Source organism: Carcharhinus amblyrhynchos, chromosome 34 (genome assembly GCF_965287045.1).
Source record: "Carcharhinus amblyrhynchos chromosome 34, sCarAmb.v2.hapA, whole genome shotgun sequence".
Lineage (NCBI taxonomy): Eukaryota > Metazoa > Chordata > Chondrichthyes > Carcharhiniformes > Carcharhinidae > Carcharhinus > Carcharhinus amblyrhynchos.
Window position 1 is genome coordinate 209,456 of NC_137357.1, and position 20,726 is coordinate 230,181.

General features: G+C 42.9%; 1 protein-coding gene across 1 annotated transcript in view; it reads right to left on the reverse strand.

Annotated features, from left to right (window-relative positions):
* Window positions 1–855: 855 nt before the first annotated feature.
* The window catches only part of LOC145361219 (scavenger receptor cysteine-rich type 1 protein M130-like), a 237,407-nt gene continuing 217,536 nt past the window's right edge, over window positions 856–20,726 (reverse strand). Inside the window, exons 5-19 of the mRNA XM_080216856.1 lie at window positions 17,599–17,911; window positions 17,185–17,356; window positions 16,790–17,092; window positions 14,954–15,219; window positions 13,662–13,976; window positions 13,037–13,351; window positions 10,986–11,300; window positions 9,976–10,305; window positions 9,440–9,745; window positions 9,262–9,300; window positions 8,958–9,074; window positions 6,760–6,861; window positions 4,769–4,879; window positions 4,154–4,285; window positions 856–902 (exon numbers count right to left, since the gene is read on the reverse strand). Coding sequence (XP_080072982.1) covers window positions 856–902; window positions 4,154–4,285; window positions 4,769–4,879; window positions 6,760–6,861; window positions 8,958–9,074; window positions 9,262–9,300; window positions 9,440–9,745; window positions 9,976–10,305; window positions 10,986–11,300; window positions 13,037–13,351; window positions 13,662–13,976; window positions 14,954–15,219; window positions 16,790–17,092; window positions 17,185–17,356; window positions 17,599–17,911 — 3,183 coding nt within the window. The remainder of the gene's footprint in view (window positions 903–4,153; window positions 4,286–4,768; window positions 4,880–6,759; window positions 6,862–8,957; window positions 9,075–9,261; window positions 9,301–9,439; window positions 9,746–9,975; window positions 10,306–10,985; window positions 11,301–13,036; window positions 13,352–13,661; window positions 13,977–14,953; window positions 15,220–16,789; window positions 17,093–17,184; window positions 17,357–17,598; window positions 17,912–20,726) is intronic.

Consider the following 20,726-nt stretch of genomic DNA (forward strand, 5'->3'; position numbering starts at 1 on the left):
TTGGGCTCGTTAGCAGTGTTCCTGTAATACGTTAAGACCCTTCTCTTCCGGTGGTGATTATTATCTGGCCAATCCATGTTATTAGTACGGGTGGCAGTTCCCACAGCCTCAGGGTGAATGACAAGTGTTCAGATAATGAATATTTCTGTTTTAATGGCCGTAACGACCGAAGGATGGTTAAAATTGCCGGACGATGATGCAGGGGCTTATCCGGAGTAAATGAAAACTAACGGATTACTGGACACAAATATTGTGGAATTAAAACGAAGAGGAGACATGGGAATCTGACCAGCATCTTCATACCTCCTGCTACTCAATGGCCTCTAGTGTTTCGTGTAGTGCTGGGATGCAATCGGGTTGTATTTATTTGCTGGTGAAAAGCAGTGGACCCTCTCCACCAACCACCACCCACCCCTCACACTCCGCCTCCATGGCGATTTGGAATGAAACGAATGAAGAAAACGGAAACAAGCCATGTCGTCATCCGCCCTAATCTTTATTTAATGACATAAGAAAGGAAGCTTTTACAAAATAAAGTTCAAATCCGTTTGACAAAAAAATACGCATCAAAACTTGACTGAGAATAACGGTTCCGTTCCACAATGCAATGCAATGTTACAGCTTTAATATGGACAGTGCAATACTCGATACACATTCCATGTTGTTTTCATTATTAATTGAACAAAACGTTGACTCTTTCATATAAAACAAGGAAAGAAATAATAATTCACAAATTACACAACATGAAATAATAACATATTGATACAAAAACAACTGCGTATTTATGTGAGATGAAAGCATATTCGACATGGCGATATTTGTGGAAAACTTAATGGGCGTCCCCATTGATTTCAGTCACATGTCTGAGGACGTCACATCCTGAATTTTGGGATGACTGTGACCTGAAACGGTAAAAGAAAAATGAATGAGAATTACAACCATTTCCACAATCAGTTCAACACTTCACAAGTACTTGTATTATAATCCAGTTCAGCTGGCAGTTTCTTTCTATCAATTACACACTGCACATTCTCTCTGATACTTTCAGTGTAATGTACCACAGAAAATACTGCAGGAAATCACAAAGCAGAAACCACGTGGGACAGGTCACATCCCTACACTGCGGCATTCCCATTGGAAAATCTCATAAAATACGGTTTAACATTATAATGTATATGTGTAAACTTCGGAAATGAATGGTCACTGCCCAATGTCCCTGCTTGTGCCACAGAAATCTTTGTTATCTTTGGCTGGCGTGGAAGGAACCGATAAGATTGGATTAATACGGATTTACTGTACACTGTGGGGGGTAGACACATTTTTGGTGAACCTTGGGCTTAAAGTAGGTTCCTTGTTTAATACAATTCTGTGCATTCGCGACATGAACTAAACCCAAATGCCAATTATTCTTTGATCGGCTGCACACCAGAGCGAGTATATTCCACACAAGAGGGCGGGAGACTGCAGTAATAATCAGAGGTGAGAATCAATTCAGAAAGCAGTCACAGCATGGGATTCCATGATGGAGATCAGAAATGACAGGGATTTCCTCACAGTATCCAGGAAATGCTAAATTTCAATCTACTTTGTTCATTATTTTAGCAATCAATTAAACATTGCACTTTTGATTGGGTGAATTTTAATGGCAGGTTGGAAATAGGTTTTCACAGCCTCTCAGCTGGAGCGAGTTAATTAGAAATCAGGATTAATGCAGCTTCAGAAGCCTTGAATTTCAGGCCCAAAAACAGAAGGCTCTTCAGTGTGGCCTTGTCTGGAGCTTCGAGAAACCGGGAGTCACAAGGGCTGAGTTTGAAGGAATGGTGCAGTTTAATTTAAAGATTTATTTCAATCTAAGTATCAGTCTGAATCCAAATTGTTTTAAATTAATGAAAACAAAATAAGGGCAGCACGGTGAGACAGTGGTTAGCACTGCGGACTCACAGCATCAGGGCTTTTCAATCACGGGTTTTCAATCCCCATCTCATTGTGTGAAGTTTGCATGTTCTCTCCGTGTCTGCGTGGGTTTCCCCCGGGTGCTCCGGTTTCCTCCCACAGTCCAATGAAGTGCAGGTGGGGTTGATTGGCCATGCTAAATCGCCCCTTAGTATTAGGCAGACGAGCAGGGAAAATATTTAGGGCCTGGCGCGGAGGTGCCACTGATGGTGGGCTGATTTCGATCCTGTTGGGGTAATGGCTTCTCATGTGATGGGAGTAACATCCCAATTCATAGCGCCATATATGGCTCCATTGCACGAGATAGAAGCAGAAAGTGTGGGAATGCGATCCTTATATGAGGTTCAAATGTCAGGGAAATTAGAAAGCATTCCTTTGGCCGCAAACGATACTCGAGGCTGGGATGTTGCGCCCCTGGTGTTCGGGTCAAGGATTTCTCAGGGCAGTTGGAAGATATTCAGCAGGGGCCGCTGAAGAGCCATTTGCCATTGGTATTAATCAAGCGGGTTAAAAAAAAACATTAGATCCAAAAAGCGGATTATGGGGGTTAGGAAGTCAGTTGAAAATTATTACCTCAAATCCGGTGATTTCAGAGCTACTAACAGCTCCTCCTATTGGACAAAGTTAATGTTGCCGGAATATCAGCTGAGCACCTGGCTGGGAAATTGGTGCTCTGGTGACGGGTTTTAGATTCCTGTGGCGTTGGGACAGGTTCAGGGGGTGTAGGGGTGGTGAGAGGGGGAGGGCAGGGCGGTGGTAGTGGGGTGAGATCAATACAAAGTGAACGTGTTGTACCTGGCTGGGACGGGAAATGCTGTCCTGTGGTGAGTGTTTGATAGTGTGGTTAGGAAGGGATAAAACAGAATGACAAGTTGATGGGAACACAAAGTGTGTGACACAGGAAAGAGAAACTCGAGAAACAATAATAAAGAGAGAACAGTAAGATGCACATCGGAGTTCGGATAATCAACGACGAAAGGCAAATATAGTCACTGCACAAATAATGATTAATAATGGCAATAGATCACCCCGAAACGCTTCTGTTATGTTTACCTTATTGCACAAAGAGTTGAGAATCTGTCAGTCAAATAGACAACACAAACCAAGATACCTGGATTCTAGTGAATAACTTTTATTTGCAAGTGCGGAATGCGTAGATGTGTTCCATTTGGACTTCCAGAAGTCTTCACCAGAATAGCTCACAAACAGTTAAACCACAACATAAGAGCCCATGGTTTTGGAGGGAATATATTGGCACAGATAGAGAACTGGCGAATGAGCAGGAAACAACAAGTGGGAATAAGGGGCTTTTTTTTTTCAGTTTGGCGAACTGTAGCCGGTGTAGCCACAGAGGTGATTGCTGGACACAACTCTTTACACTGTTTAAACAACTTGGAGGAGGGATGCAAATCTACTGGAGACACAATTTGAGAGGGCGACATACATTTTACAAAAAGAAATTAAGAGGCTAAGTGAATGGCCAAAAAATGGCACAAAATGCGTATTTACTCTTTCTAAAGGGAAAACAAAATGATATTGAATTATTTAATTGGAGGAAAACTGCAGGAAGCCAAAAAAAGGAACAGGAACCTGTTGGTGCTTCTGAAACAATCATAGAAAGGCAGCAACAGGGGTATTTTATTACGGTGCAGTTCAAGGAAAGGTCCCTCGGATAATTGCAGGCATCAAGGGATAGTTTCAGGACGTAAAGATAAATCGGCTGCCGCTATGCAAATTGGTATTCAGAAGAATAAGAGGCTATCTCATTGAAACATAAGATTCTTGTGGGGATCGACAGGATAAATGCTCAGAGGTTGTTGCCCCCATTCGAGATTCTAGCACCAGACTGCGCAGAATCCAAATAAAGGGTACCAACTTGAGACTGAAATTTGAAGTATTTTCTCCTCACAACATGCAGTGAATTTTTGGAACTCGTTGCCACAGAGAGCTGTGGAGACAGAGTCTTTGTGCACAAGTCAGGCTGTGATTGGTAGATTATTGGTCAGTTAAGGAATGAAGGGATCCGGGGAAAAGGCAAGAGAGTCAATATGATGAATGTCTGATTAGTCATGATCCACTGAGGGGTGGACCAGGCTCGAGGGGCTGAACGGCCTAATCCTGCTCCAATTTCTCATCAACTTATTACGTATTGATCCCGAGCGACTGTGTAAGGTACGGAACAATCAAAGTTTAATCTCACCCAGAGTGTTGAGATCTCCGCTGGAACTTGTCAAAGTGAAGATACCGTCAGGGTCCCGGTTCAGCAGCAAGTGCCCACTCTGAGAGTCAATGATTTCAGTCTCAGCGTCGTCATAGTCTGTCAAAGCAGGAGCTGAGAAGGAAATGTATTTGAATTGGAATTAATTAGTAATGAAGGACAGTTAGAATGATCTCCTTAAATGTCTATTTCCACAGCAATTATGGAAGAGATATTGATCTATTGTGGAGTGGAGACCAGTGAATTAGAGTATGAGAAATATTGGACGAAATTGTGTTTATATTTTTTTCAATTTCAGTTCAAATTTATACCGTTCTAATGAGACGCCGATCCCACAAACCAGTACACAACTCAGAGCCAAGACAGGCTTCTGGCGAGATACATGGTAATTCCAATTGTTCTGAATGATGATAAAACCTTGTTTCAGAATCAAATTTTATATAACTGAAATAATTCTGCAATCTCTGAGCGACTTGGCACTGTCATTTCATGGTGTACACGTCATGGTGTGCACGTTTGGAGATTTCTGAAGCTATTTTAGATATTACAGAATGGAAAGTCGTGGAAGGAAATGGTAGAATGTGAACTTCGACCTACCCTGAATAGAGGAGGAATCCACTTCAGGACATTCTGATCCAGGATCCGTGTCTCCCAAACTGTGACTGGTGTAATATTCAATCTGATTGAAGGAGTCAATGCTTGAAGAAACTGGTAAACACAAAATAATTGGTTAGTTGGCAAATTTGTTACGGAGCCATTGCGATGTTATCATGGCAGAGAGTGATTCAGAAAGTCAGAGCAGAGATCACAAGTTCATCGCCTCTGTGGAAATATCCTGGCATTTGATCATGGCACCAATTTGGGAGAACAGTCAGCAGACTGACTGCAGTGATCCAAAGTGAAGAACCAGCACTACCTTACTGGACAAAAGATGTTATTCTACAGAGAACAAAGAACAAAGAACAACCCAGCACGGGAAACAGGCCCTTCGGCCTAACGAGCCCGCGCCGCCGCATCACCCTACACCTATTATACCCTGCGTGTCTCCGAATGGAACCCCTAATTTAGCCAGATTCAGGGGAGAATAGTGTCAATTCTGGATCCGAAATGTCCACTCCCTTAGGAAAGGTAATGTGTGAGACGTCAGAGAATGAGGAATATGTATTAAAAAATAATCAATTGCATCTGGGTCAGTGGACCGTCTTTTATGATCCAGAATCACTTTTCCCTGTTCTTTTATCTCCCTGCCTTTCATCCTCAGAGATGAAAATCCATAGAATCATAGACACACGACAGTGCAGAGGGAGGCCATTTGACCCACTGAGATTGCACTGACAATAATTTCACCCAGGCTCTGTCCCCGCAGCCAAACATATGAACCAACTTATCCCTCTGACCTCCACTAAGAGGTAATTTAGCATGGCCAATCAAACACATATGTACATCTTTGGACTATGGGAGGAAACCGGAACATCTGAAGGAAAGTGACGCAGACATTGCTGGAAGGTGCAAACTCGACGTAGACTGTGATTCAAGCCGGGAAGTGAACCCAGGTGCTGGAGGCGAACTCGCTGGGGTCTTTTAAAAGACTTATGGATGAGCATATGGGATTTAGTGGGATTGGGGGTTATAGATAGGTCTATGGATTGGTAGGTGTTGATGTGATGTGATCGGCGCAACTCGTGGGCCGAAGGGGCTGTTTGTGCTGTAGTGTTCTACGTTCTATGTTCTATATATGAGGCAGTATTGTGTCGCCGTGCCGTCAGCAGTAATGAAATAGGGGTACCATAAGCATAGACATGGGTCAAAGATGGAGGAGGAAAAACACATTGTTAAGATGGCGGCATGAGCTCGTTGGGCCAAAGGGCCTGTTTCCCGTGCTGTTTTGTTCTTTGAATATTTCGTTATGTAAGTTAACATTCCATTTTTCACTAATATAATAGTCCTCCTTTGCCATCTTAATAAATAACATCATTTTTTACCCCCGATTCCATATCTCATTTGACTCAGTTCACTACTCCGCCGAGTCTAACGCATTTCCCCTGTTGTTGGTCCTTGTTTGCATTGGTGATGTGTCTTTATATTTAATAGTTTGAAATTGTTTTGTTTTGTTTGTTCTATTAATATTTTATCTATGATTCTATCAAAAATGGCTTTAAAACTACCAATTTTACAAAATAAAATATTGCATTCCAGGAAATTTCCAAAATACTAACCTGTCTTGTAATTAGGCGCTGTGTATGTGGCCAGCAGCAATAAAGTATTGAGTGTATTTACACATTCAATAAAATATTTTGCTTAATATGACTTACATGAGACTTTGATATGTGCAAGTTGCAAAACAGTTGGGAATTGGAAATAGCTACTCTGCTTTCTATTTTTAAACAGAAGGCAAACATTTTCTTGAACAATAATGAGTATTGGTAATTTATTAAGCACACAAATCCTCTGAAGATAAATAAAGACATTTAAAATGTCTCCTTTCTACATGAGGACAGGGAGATTAATGCTTCTCTTGACCATGACTAAAAGGGGGTAAACGTGAAGCAGTATTTTTCCATGCAGCTTGGGCTAAAAAACACACAAACCTGAACCACGAGACTGAGTGTATAGCTTGGCGGGAGGAATATCATCTATTTCTTCATATATGGCTTGATATATAACAGGATCCCAGCTCCCCGCGGCAGGTTCTGTTGGAGGAAAATCGGGGCAATTAGCATATTCTTACTTTCTAGAACTATATTTCTGTTCATAATTTGTATTGATTTCATACCTCATTCTATGTAGAGGTTAAATTCGCACCAGTGTCCCGCAGTATTTACTTTGTTTCTCTGCATCATGAAACCAGTGATGATGCCACTGCCTCCATCACAGGGAACACTGGGACATTTGGAGACCAGTGAAAGTCAGCGCATAAGATGGGAATCAAGAGAACTCGGTGCGATTTTAGACACTTGCAGTAGTTTTGTTTATCTGTTCAAAACCAGTGGTGCAAAAGGCAGACATTCATCAGATTCCATGGCCATTACATGTTTTAACATGGAGCAGGTCAGTAACCTATTGCCAGAGGGGCACCACTCCATACCAACCATGGCCGAACAGAAATATCTCCCCTTCTGACCGCCTTGTTGCCTTGGAAGGATTTTACAGGAAGCGCTGACACTTTGTTCCTATAAAGTCTTGGGACTGAACATGGAGCATCTGACTCAGAGAGCGGGACGCTATTCGCCGGCATGAATCCTGTAAAATTAGTGGGATAGTTTTGCTGGGATGCAGTATTGGCATTGATAATTGTGGAAAATCATACCATCACGTCTCAAAATGGGTCGAGTACTGTCAGAGAACTTGAAACAGCAAAAAAAAACTCAGTGTTGGTTTGCAACCAGTTGTAAGTGGGAAGAAAATGTCACTTGCTAAATAATTAATGAACACATTGGAACACGGGAATTAGGAGCGAGATTGGGCAATTCAGCCATTTGACCCCGCTCCACTGTTCTATATCATCATGGCTGATCTTATCCTGGTCACAAATCCACAAACTGCCTGCTCCATTTGAGCTTTATCCAACTTTCATTGAGACACATACTTGTTTCTTTTCTTGAATCCACTGACTGATATTTACTTTGCATTTAAATTCCTGTCCTTTTGCAGTAAATGCCAATATTCAAATTGTCGTTCTTACGAAATGTTGCATTTGTGCATTAACGTTCTGTCATTCATGCACAAGTACACCCAGATCCCCCTGCATTGACAGACTTTGAATATGCTTCCCAGTCCAATAATCATTTACCCTTTTATTTTTTTCTCTCTGCGAGCATGTTTGACCACAAACGTATCCATATTATCTCTATCTGTGACCTTCTGGCCCTTTGTCCTCGCCTGTCAATATCCATCTGTAAACTGGATAATCTCCTGAGGACCTGCTTTCCCAATTATCTTTGGATCATCCGCAAATCTTGTTGTGTTTCACTCTGGCCCGAATCACAGGTCAGTTATATCAGTTGTAAACTGTTGAAAACTGAACACTGTGTTATCCCTCCGATTACATTTTGCTCTCTATCCAGAGAAGGAACCTTTTATCCCTATCCTATGCTTTCTCCCACTCACCCAATCCTCTATCGAAGACAATATTCTGTGCCCAACCTTTGTTATCTAACACTTGTCCATCACCCACATCGCTGTTTAAATCCTCAAAACAAAAAACTTGAGCAAGTTTGTCAGACACAAGTTGTCCATCGTTAAATCGTGCTGACTCTGGAGAATTCCGCTTTGTTTTCCATTGATCAGTTATCTCCTGCTTAATGACTTGCTGCAACAACTTCCCAACATAGAGGTCAAAATAAGTGGTCTACAGTTTGCCTTTTTTTGTGTCTCTGTCTTTTTTTGAATAAAAGTGTCATACCAGCGTGTTTCCAATCCACTGATATCTTTCCAGAATCTCGGAAACAATGAAATAACAAAACAAGTGCACTATATCTGCTGCCATCTCCTTTAATACTGAAGTGAGCAGGTCATTAGAGTTCAATTTGTTGCATTAAAAAATCCAATTCCGTATCCCATGCACTGGTGGCTGGAGCAGGAATATGAATGTAGATAACTCCCTCATTTGTATGTCATATTTTACTCTTTCTCATGCGGCTTGAAATAAATTACTGGTCAATACTCAGTTAATTTGTTTTTGAAACGTATTCAAGTCATTCAATGTAAATCGTCAGAGAAGCCCCTCTGATGTCTGAAGCAACATCCATGACTTAGCGTGGGTTCAGGGATATGATTCGGGCCTTACCTTTTATTGATGATCTTCTCTGCATTACTGCCAAAAGGGCGATGAACTCACAGATCAACAGGACACCGAGTGATATGCAGATCACCAGAGGGATGGAGGTGCTTTCATCTTCATATCCTTGATGAAAGATTCAACGAAGCTTGTGAGATAAAGTGTCCACAATGTTTTAAATACCTACATGATTATCTAACACTCAGACTGTCGGTAGAAATTGACCAAAAAAGGCAATACAAATGTCTGGCAACTATTAATCCTAGTGTAAAATGAGCCGTAATAGTGATTGATATTTATTACTGAGGCATACCTGAAGGTGTGGGCGGAACAGTCGGAGATAATTCCGGACCTGATGAAGATATGGTAAAAGGGAGACAATTATTTGCATTGTTGGTCAGAAAGACATTTGAAAACATAAATTAACTTCAGCAAAAATGGGACAACAACGTCACACAGTCAAAAACAACACCACTCAGTGAGACACTTACCGGAACAAATCACACTGGCATCTTCCTTGTGATCACAGTCAGGCTGAGCTAATGATGAAGGGCAGTCAAACAGAAAGAATTCACTTCCGGTGCACTTCACCTCATCCAGCCAGATAGTACCGTTACCCTGCCCAAAAGCGGCCCCTCCTGTGGCCTCGAGAGCAGAGCCACAGCCCAGCTGTCTGCAGACAACACTGGCATCGTTCATATCCCAGGAATCATCACACACCGTGCCCCAGGCTCCATTACACCATATCTCCACTCTCCCGGAACAGCTGTTGTTACCTCCAGCCAAGCGCAAACTTTGTCCTGGAGTTGTTAAAAATAATAAGTAAATTATTAACCTTGATGTAGCACAAGAGAAGAATACAATCAGATAGCTGGTTTATTAAAGTTGGGAAAACACCTGATCCTCCCTTGCAGCTGTTCACAGTTTCCTGCTCTTGCTTCGGTGTCCCTCGCTCTGTTGATAAGACAAACATGTTGACTCCATGAGCTACATCAATATTTCAAATCACACCTGTAAGCAGAATGATTGATTGTGTTACCTGAACACACGATGCCTGCATCTTCCCAATGAGTACAGTTGTGTTGACCCCACGGGTCTGCCTGGCACTGCCGAAGGGTCAGCTCCTGCGAAAGACACTCGATATCATCCAGCCAAATAGGCCCGGACCCCACTCCAAATCGGCGAGAGCCATAGTCAATGGAAACGGTTGGGCCACAATTCGCCTGTTCACAGATTACAGCTGCTTCTTTTCCATCCAGGTGTTCCGAGCACACTGTTCCCCATCTCCCATTGTAAAACACTTCCACTCTGCCCTCACAGCGATGCTTTCCGTTCACCAAACGCACCTCTTTGTGCTCTGTCAAACAAATGATATACACCCAGATGATATTTTCTGTAAACATCTGAAATCGATCGATATAATCAAGAATAAGCAACATTGAATTTCAATGGCAACGTTTGGGTGTCAGACTCAATCAGCTCTGGCCAAATTCTCCCTTATGGATTTGTAGTTATCTTTATTTAATTGTAATACCGTTACATCAGATTCCAACTGCTCCTTCTCAAACTCCAGGGTAAATTCTGTCATGTGGTGGTCACTGCTCCCGAAGAGTTCCTTCACCCTAAGTTCGCTAATCAAATCTGTCTCATTGCACATCACCAAATCCAAAATTACCTCCTCCCTCATAGGCTCTGTCACAAGCTGGACCAGAAAACCAACTCTTCCACAGTCTACAAACTCCTATTCTGGGATTCACTGCCTCACTGATTTCCCCACTTGGACTATGGGAAGTAAATGAGGGATAAAGAAAGAGAAGGGAACGCAATGGAGTGGACGGAACAAAGACTTCAGTGATAGTTATGTCCGGAATAAGAAAGTGAGTCTTTGTGCCAAATAGCCTTCCAAAGTGTGTTTTTTTTTTATCGTAATTTACCAACACATCTTAACATAGAACATAGAACACCACCGCACAAGTTGTGCCGATCACATCTTATGTATGAAGCTTCGGTTATAAGTGCAGAAAGTGGGACAGTTACCAGAGCACATGATCTTCACATCTTCTTTATGACTACAGTCGTGTTTACCCCACAATGCATGGGGACATTCCCAGAGAAATGATTCACTCCCGGAGCATTCCAGTTCATTCAACCAAATTGGCTGTGAGTCAGGTCCAGCCAAAGCAGGAAGAGGAATCCACAATGCATGTCCACATCCCAGTTCTTTGCAAACCACGTCAGCGTCTGTCAGATTCCAGGAATCATCACAAACTGAGCCCCAGGTCCAGTTGTGATAAATTTCCAATCGACCCGCACATCGGCTTCCACCGCCAGAGAGCCTTAACTGCATGTGCTCTATTAGAAAGAAAATGGGAGTTTCATGTTTTACTTCTAATGCATACTCATCTCATTGTTAAATTAAAACTATTGCATCACGTGAAGTTAATTAAAACCTGTATTTAACAACAGTTCATAGAGAAATTAATCTCCGCTCAAAAAAAAACTCTTCCGTAAAATGACAGTTTTAGAGACGACGGATCTTCTAGACATTCGTATTTCTGACAATAAACAATCCCATGGTTTTCGGATTGGAACTGACCTGTTCATTGCTGCATGCTTTGCTTTACCAGAAATTGTGCCACTGTGGTAATTAGTTGTTCCACGCAGAATGGTTTAGACAAAAAAATGTTATAGCTTGTGTTTCACGATCTCATTTTGCCATGCATATTTCATCAGATATCTCGCTAGCTCGCCCATATATATTGGAACAAATAAGAAATACTGCAACTATCTGGCACCGACTTGACCTTTCAGCCAATGACCTTTCCTGCGAATTTGCTGCTAACCTGTTCATCACTTCCTTGTTTTCTCAAAAAATGCAGATTTCAAAACTCTCCTGATGGCGGCCGCTCCAAAACACATGAATGCAATCAAAATGTTTCTAAATGAACCGCGCACATTCCAACTCACCAGCAGCGACCAGCGCACGCACAGACCCGCACTCATACCCCACTGCCTCCCCAATCCCCTTCCCTTTCCCCTTGCTGACCAATAGCATCACTAACACTGGCAATTTAACAAATGTCATAGTATCTCCATTGCTGTGTTGATGTAACCCTTACTCGTGGCTAATAAGGAAACTATTTGATTCACATTGGCTGTTCTTCCATCAATATAAATTAGCTTCAATATATCATGGTCATGTTCAACGGCACTTATACACTCCACCACTGCCCACCGCTTCACCATAGTTACCCCGGCCACCCTCCACCAGCATGAGAACCAGCGTTGATTGATTTAATTCACAAAAGAGTTTGGATTTCCGTCACATCTGACAGATCACAGAGCAAACCTTTCCTCACACTTAGTTAACACTCATGGTTTTGGCGACTGGGACACTAGATTGGAATTTTCTTCTCATATATGACCCCCTCGTTCCCTTCGCTCTGATGTTGTAACCCACCCCACACTGATCAGCATATTATTTCCCACTGCCGAAACTGTCTTTATTTGTGTTGGTTTCAATTTACTGAGGGAAATTACTTCGAGGTTTATCAAGTTGTTATTTTTTTTATTCAATTGTTGCTGTTATAATATTCTAAACTATGTGTTTTTTTTGTGACGTCCTGTTCTGTATCCGGGCCGATAGTAGTCATGATGTGGGTATGCCGGCGTTGGACTGGCGTAAACACAGTAAAAAGTCTGACAACAACAGGTTTTAGTCCAACCGATTTATTTGATAATGGACTCACAAGCTTTCGGGTTAGTCCCTTCGTCAGGTGAATGGAGAGTTCTGGCCTCAGAAATCTCTAATCTCTAATCTGTAAACTGTCTGTGCTTCATATGCTCTGTCTGAGGCCACAACACTCTCCATTCGCCTGACGAAGGGACTAACCCGAAAGCTTGTGAGTTTATTATCAAATAAATCGGTTGGACTAAAACCTGGTGTTGTCAGACTTTTTACTGTATCCGGGCGCCAGGGTCAAATATCTCAGCTATATGTTCCCGAAAAAGGAGTGAAGTATATTCGCAGTTGACCAAGATTACATGTTTCCCTTTAATATTCTGGAAAATGTGACCCGTTTATTCACCTGAGCACAGAACCCCTACGCCGATGCTGTCACTGCGATGCAGGTTCAATGTGAATGTGCTGCAGTTCCGGAGATGCGATTCCTTTCCTTCACACCGGACATCATTCACCCACACTGGCCCTTCACCCTCTCCGTACTTTGAATTGTTATAGGCGGCTATCGCTTCGCCGCAGCCCAGCTGTCTACAAGTCACATTAGCGTCATTCAGATCCCAGAGGCTGTCCTGCACTCTGCCCCAGCTGTGGTTGTAGTAAATCTCCACTCGCCCATCACACCGACTTCCCCCATTCATCAATCTCAGTGGCCAGTTTTCATCTAGGCGAAGAAAGGCATGGAGAACAGTGGTTACAGTGCAGCAAATTAAATCAAATTAATATTATCTTTCACCAGAGCAGCTCCCCCGGTGCAGAGGTGAAGGATGTGATGAGAGGCTGCTGAGCACAGTCAGACAGGAGGCTGAACAGCCAGCGTGGCTGCTCTGAATCTGAAGCAAATACATTAATAGACAGAGTGATAATATGTTTATGGAATTCGAGGATGGACCAGCAATTCGGCGATCTAATGTAGAAATATCCTCTTCAATCCCAGCGCCATGTGTTTCCATTACCTTGATTTAGGGACTCACCCGTGCAGATGACACTGACGTCATTTCCATGTGAGCAGGTAAACTCTTCCACGGATGAAACCGGACACTCCCACAACCGGGACTCGTTCCCGCGGCAGTTGAGGTTTCCCTTCCATATTGTCCCATTTCCCTTTCCAAAGGCTGCACCTCTCAGGATTTTCTCTACCACTCCACACTGAAGATGCTCACAGACCACACTGGCGTCTTCTAAATCAAAGTAAAGATCACAGAGCGTCCCCAAGTGTTCTCCATGCGGCACTTCCACCCGGCCGGAGCACCTGTCCTTTCCACCAACCAATCTCAGCCCATGCTTTCCTGTTTCAGGGACAAACACAGACACAAATAATTTATACATCGAAATTAAAAGAAAGGCATGCCAGCATTTTTTTTTGCGTAAAGGTGAGAACTCTGATAGCATGCGCATCTACAATCATTCCCCACTATTCACAACCAATCATTTAGAACGAATTAACATCATATATGATGCTTTTAAGAAGGTGCTTCAACCCAAAGCGAGCAGTCCATCCTGAAGGCAAAAGTTATTTTGCTATTGGCAGAATATAGTGCCTATAGAGAAGGTCCATAATATGCTTGAAATAAACTGCAGTGTTTAAGCATTGCATTATGAGGCAACTATAAAACAATATCCTCTGGAGCAATAACCTGAGCCTAAAATGGTAGATGCGCTTCCAAAATTAGACAGCATCTCGCACCAGGAAATTCAGCCACTAAATGACGTTCGAAAAGCTATTGCACTATTTTGGGAATAATGCGCATTATTGACGCGTTTTCCATGCTTTGAAATCTCCAACATACATTTGTCCAATTTTACATGTTTCACTAGAAGTAAAACATGAACTTGTATTGCTGTTACTGAACTCATCCAATTATTTTGTTTGATGAAAGATAATTGAAATGCAAAACCCTTCATTTATTCTGCTGTGCCAATATTCTCTTTAGATGCAAACAGATTTACAGTCTGCTGCAGACTATGCAGTGGGATCACGGCATGGGAGGCAACACACGACTACCTGACAGGTCCACAAAGAATGTCATGTCAAATGTTTCAGAGAAATATATGCCTGGCCTGGGCACTAAATCAACAACAATAATTTGCTAATTTGAGAACGTTAATAAAAATGTAAACATTTGCTATTTGTAAAAAGTGAGCATCCTTTGAAATATGAAGACCTGGTTGGACAAGTCCATGTTAGAGAGAGGTAGATCTGCAATCTCTCCTTTGTTTAAATATTAAAAACATTTTAAATTAATTTTCACAAGTCTGTACTCACCGGAACAGATCACACTGACATCGTTCCTGTGGGTGCACCTGGACCGATTTACAGGAACAAAGGTGCAGTCCATCAGGCTTGTCTCGCTCCCTTTACATTCAAATCTATTGTTCCATATAAGTCCAGTGCCCTCTCCAAAATAAGCCCCACTTCTAATGGAAACGGCGACTCCACACTGCAGCTCAGCACAGACCACTCTGGCATCATTCCAATCCAAGTCACGGTCACACACTGTGCTTGAAGCTGTATGGCTATGGATCTCCAATCTGCCGGAACATGGAAAAGCCCCGGATACTAGTTTTGAAAATCTGTGGGCTGAAAAACAACAGATCACAAAACACTAATTATTGTCAAAACGTATTCACATCCGCTTAACTAGATTCTACTATTATTAGTTCTGAATCGGGTTCCCCTGAGCTTCCCATTAATTTAAAGATTCAGGGGAATTACAGAGGTAAAAACATGGGGTGCGACGTGGATTCGATGGCCTGCCCGGGAGACTCGACGGGCTGAATCCCCTTCATCTGCATTAAGAAATTCTATAATTAAAGATGTTTCATCAAGTTCAATAGGTGTGAATTATTATTCTCTCCCGAAGCCGTGTTCATTCTTAGAGCGATTCCTCTGGAACACTCTTACCCATCCGGACTTACATTGAACCGACTGCTGGTTTATCTCAATAAATTCTGAGTATTCCTGCTCCCTACCGCCTGTTGATGGGAAATTCACAATGGCCAACAGGCGGACCTGAATCAATATCATTTCGAATTATTTACCCAGGACTTTCTAACTGATAGACATCAAACGGAATTCTATTTTTGATTTTCGGCGCTGAAGCGTGTTGAGAATGAACGTTCTGAAATTACTTCAACCAGAAATGAAACTATGTATCCCAGAATGTCTAAATAGTGATTAGCAAACAACACTCAAGCATTATTGAGGGTCTCTGGGCACAGGTAAAATGTGAAGGCCAGGTAAAAAAAACGTTATCAAAAGCCCTCCTAGAATTTTAGCTTTTCTATTTTGACGGCGAGAGCATGAAGGGGGAGAGCTTCTGTTTCAAGTTTCAAGAACATTGTACAATCCATATCTGGAATGGGAATGAACAATAACTGCATCACTGAAATGATCTCCTGTTCTGGAAAGCAGTCCAGTGGAAGTGTCCCAGGCTGCTGGTTACTGTGACGAGAACCCATCTCCTTCTATCAGTTTACACTGTCTGAGATCTGTCTGAAGCTGCAGCGACGTTAAATGATAAAACAACTCATCTCCCTTCATTTTATTCAGAATAAAGTATCAACTGCCGAACATTTGAATGGAACTCTCTCCCAATGACATTTCTGATTTCTCCCGCTGATAAACGCTAAAGGTAAACTTGTCCGAAAAAAAAACACGTGTGGAAACCATGTAGGAACAGTTGTTATTCATCAGATTCGGGAAGTGAGAGGGAGATAAGTTTCCAAATAGTATCAAACATTTTAGGACGAGGATTTACATGGCAGCTATTAAAAAGACACGCCTGGGGAGACAGGGGATATCCAGCCAGTCCCCTCTCACACAGAATCAGAAAATGTTGGAACAATTCAGCAGCTGTGGGAGAATTAGTGGCGAGGGAAGAATAGAGGGATGTTTCCAGTCCGCAGGACTCTCCTCCAGACCCTTCCCATCCTCACTCCGCTCTTGGAACACCTTCAATCTGGCCACTGATTGCTGCTCTGAAAGTAGCCGCAGTGACTGGATAAGCGCTCTATGGCCTCCGCAATCAATAGTCAGTAAATGTCAAACACATGGACCGAGACACCCGGATTTAATTCAGAGACAGCCGCCAATTCTGACCGAGTGCCGAATGATCCGGACTCCGCATGAATGCACTTCCGCATGAATGCACTTCCGTACACAACCAGTCCATCAAAGCATGCCTCAAATTTTGACTCTGCCCAGGCAAGACCGGGACAGAATAGTCCGCCCGGGACTCTTTCTCGCTGTCCTTCCAGGTCTGTCCGCCCCCTCCCCCACCGTGGTTGCTGACAGGTCCGTGTCTGTCTCCAGGCGTGTGGTTTTGTCGGTTGAGGCATTGGGGGAGGGGTGGTGATGGAGAACTCGAAGGGTTGGGGGATCGGGATGCCTCCGACCGTATATCTGGGGTGCAACCACATTTTCATTTGAGGGGAAAATTTCTGGAGTGCGACGCAAAAAAAAAAGGCATTTAGAATCGGGCGATTTGGAGTTACGTTAAAATAGTAGGATAAGCCAAACGCTGCGGACAGATGAAGATAAACTGTTGCTCAGCAGAAGCCTGATTGTTGTCCAGGATTTGCTCTGTGTGGCCCTGGAATGATTCATTATTTGTTGAATGGTGACCAGAACTGAACAGTGAGGAACCAGGAGCGAACAACTCCTCTCCTGAACACAGCTAACAGCAAGAGCTCAGCTCAAGGACACAGCGGGTCTGTGCACGGTTGTGGTCATTGTTAATCACTCTCATTGCTGTTGCTTTATTATAAACTAAAATCCTGGTGTTCATGTAACCACAACTCGATTTACTGAATATTAAAATTATTCGCCAGTCTCTTTACGACTGTGTATAGTCTCCGAATACTTTATCCGCCCTTACCCGGAGAGTAGATGGGGGACTTTTTTTTTACCTGAGCAAATCACACCGGCATCATTGGAGTGCGAATAGCCATAGTGACCCCATGGATCTGAGCGACATTCCCGCAGGGCTGTCTCGGTCCCTTCGCACTGAACATCATACGTCACAATGGGTCCGGCTCCTCCCCCAAAGTGAGCCCCGCCTGGTGCAGAGAGCGCGGTCCCGCAGCCCAGCTCCCCACACACAACATCGGCGTCCCGCTGGTCCCAGTCACTATCAAACACAGTCCCCCACTGTCCCCTGTAGTGAATCTCCACTCTCCCAGCGCACCGACTCTGCCCATTCACCAGTCTCAGCTTCACCGCCTCTGTAAAATACAGAAATAAACCAACAGTTATTGGCCAGCTGATGCAGCAGGTCAGATAGGAGTCAAGTCAAGCATCCAGTGTGTTAAGGATTTCAACAAACCCTGGGATAATATGAGATAAAGAACAACGAGCAAAGAAATTTACAGCACAGGAACAGGCCCTTCCGCCCTTTTCGCCTGTAGCGACCTTACTGCCCGACTGAACTAAAAACTCCTACCGCTCTGGGGACCATATTCCTCTATTCCCATCCGATTCCTGTACTTGTCAAAACTCCCCTTAAAAGTCACTACTGTATCCGCTTCCACTCCCTCCCCCTGAGACATTGCAAGTGGAAGCGGGAATATGGATTGACAGTGGGAAACAGCCGCAAACCAGTTGGAAGTTGGAAACATCATTCTGCTGCGTCAGGCAGGGGTGTGGATGGGAGCTTACTTGATTCCACCCACAAAACTCAGGACTGTTATGGTCCGGGATCCACCTGGACTAATATAGTGGAATCCCTATCCTAGTATGGATTCGATATCTGCCACCAGTGTCGAACCAGGTGGTTCACCCTGCTGCAACTATCTGAATTGAACACTCAGGCCGTATCCAGCCCATCCCGGGGCTATTGGCTGCGGCGAGTTTACGGCGGAACCCGTATATACCGGTGGTCAAACGGCTCGAATATTGCACTGCATTATGGTAACTAGAGAAGTAAAAAATTATTTCCAAAGAGCAGTGGGAAATCTTTGCCTCTCGCCCTGCTCCTCGGCGATCTAATTTCTAAATTAGGGAGCAGAACTTAAACATTTACGTGAAAACATTGCAAGAACATTTTCCTTCTCAACTGACAGGCAGACATTCAACCGAACCATTGAATACAAAGATACTGAAATAGTCTCCGGGATTTATCATTCATTGGATGGATTAGTGCAGTGAAATATCAGATATGAATTTGGAGGGCGATTACCTGATGGATCAGCCTGGCTGTTCCCTGGTCTGCCTGAAATGAAATTTTGAAAATTAGTCTTTGTTGGAACAGGAGATGAATGAAACTGTCAAAACCAAACATCACAAAGTCAACACCGAGGATCTGTGTTATTTCTTCACTATATGATTTCCAAGCATTTGCTGTTAAAAAGTTTTATTCAAATTACCTCACCCGCGATACTATGGCCCATGAATATCCTGGTCTCATCCATTTTTTGAATATATTTTTAAGCACGTGTTGCCGTATTCCCAAACAGGGATATTTTGTGTCAGTCAAATCTCCAAGTCTACTTTAGCCTCTAGTTTGCATAATAAAACCAAAAGGGCAGTGATTCTTCTCTCTGGTTGGATTGCTGAAATTTATAACTTGATCCACAGAGTAGCAATGATAAAGTTACTCGAATATCTCTGCACCACCGTCCACAATACGGGCAGTGCGTCATTTATTTCCAATGCAGACAATCCTCAGCTATCCTTATTAACTCTTCACAAACAATATCGCACAACTTCCACTTACGTTGTTCTCATTGCCAGAATTGCGGGATAACATTTCAATATTTACGCAAAATGTTGACAATTTCTATGGTCCAGCTGGAATCTCTGACCCTCTTCACCCATTCCGTCTCCCTATCTCTGGCTCCACTTTTCAGCGTTCAGTAATTCTCCCACTGAATCAGTGACCCATTTCAACAACACAGAATAAAGAAAAGTACATCACGGAAACAGACCCTTCGGTCCTTCAATCCCCTGTCCATCATGATGTCCATTTAAGAAAAAAAAATTGTTATTTCCGTCCCTATCCTTCGATTTCCTCCTTATTCTTGTTCCCATCAAGATGTCTCTTAAAATGTTTCTCATGTGCCTGCTTCCATCACCTCCTCTGGCAGCGCCTTGCAGGCATGCACTACTTTCTGAGCTTTTCCCACACATCTTAGTTTAAATTTCCCCTCTCACCTTAAACCTGTGGCCCCTTTTCTTCCTGCAACAGATCACTAATGACACTAACAAGCAATGAAATAGAAGGCGCTGGTCAGCAGCCTCATTAGTTAAAAAAACAGCCATCACCTGAATCATTTGTGTACCGTGTAGATGATACACAACAACACATGGCCAAGACTCATTTGGCAGTTCATTCCAAACCCGCGATTTCTACCACCGAGAAGTACAAAGACAGACCTACGACAATGCCCTGAATTGTACATTCCCTTCTAAGTCGGTCAACATGCTGATTTCGGACGATATCGGAATTGTTTCATTCTCGTGAGCGCTAAATCCCTAATCTCACTATGCTTGCACCAATGAATCATTTACTGCAGCCAAGCAGCAAAAAAGGCTCAGAGATCAATTTCTGAAGACATCTGGGTACAGATAATAAATGCTGCCATTGTCAGGGACACTGACTTCACAAGAAATAGCAGAACAATAAAAAAAATGCAAAGGCCGTGGCTGAATGTGGAATATTAACTTTATTTTGAAGAGATATAGAGACATGGGAAGTTTGGTACTGTAAAATGTAGGCCCATTTAAATATCACAAAACGCCATTAGCACAAAGCAGTAACGCGGCAAATATATCTCTCCATGACTGAGTATTCGATCTGTTAATCATGTTTTATTTTAAACTATGAGACACAACAAGTAACAAAGAAATGTCAGTATTACGAGTGGAATTAATTACAAAACATCGTATTTGTAGTTGAAAACAACCGTTAAACACTGGAACCGTTTAGCTGACAGCAGGAAGGACAGATTAGGAGTCGCTCGTGAAACCATAACTTTGAAATTTATGGCCGTACCAAACGAACACTTGCCTGATATAAGATATTAGATTTAGAATATAA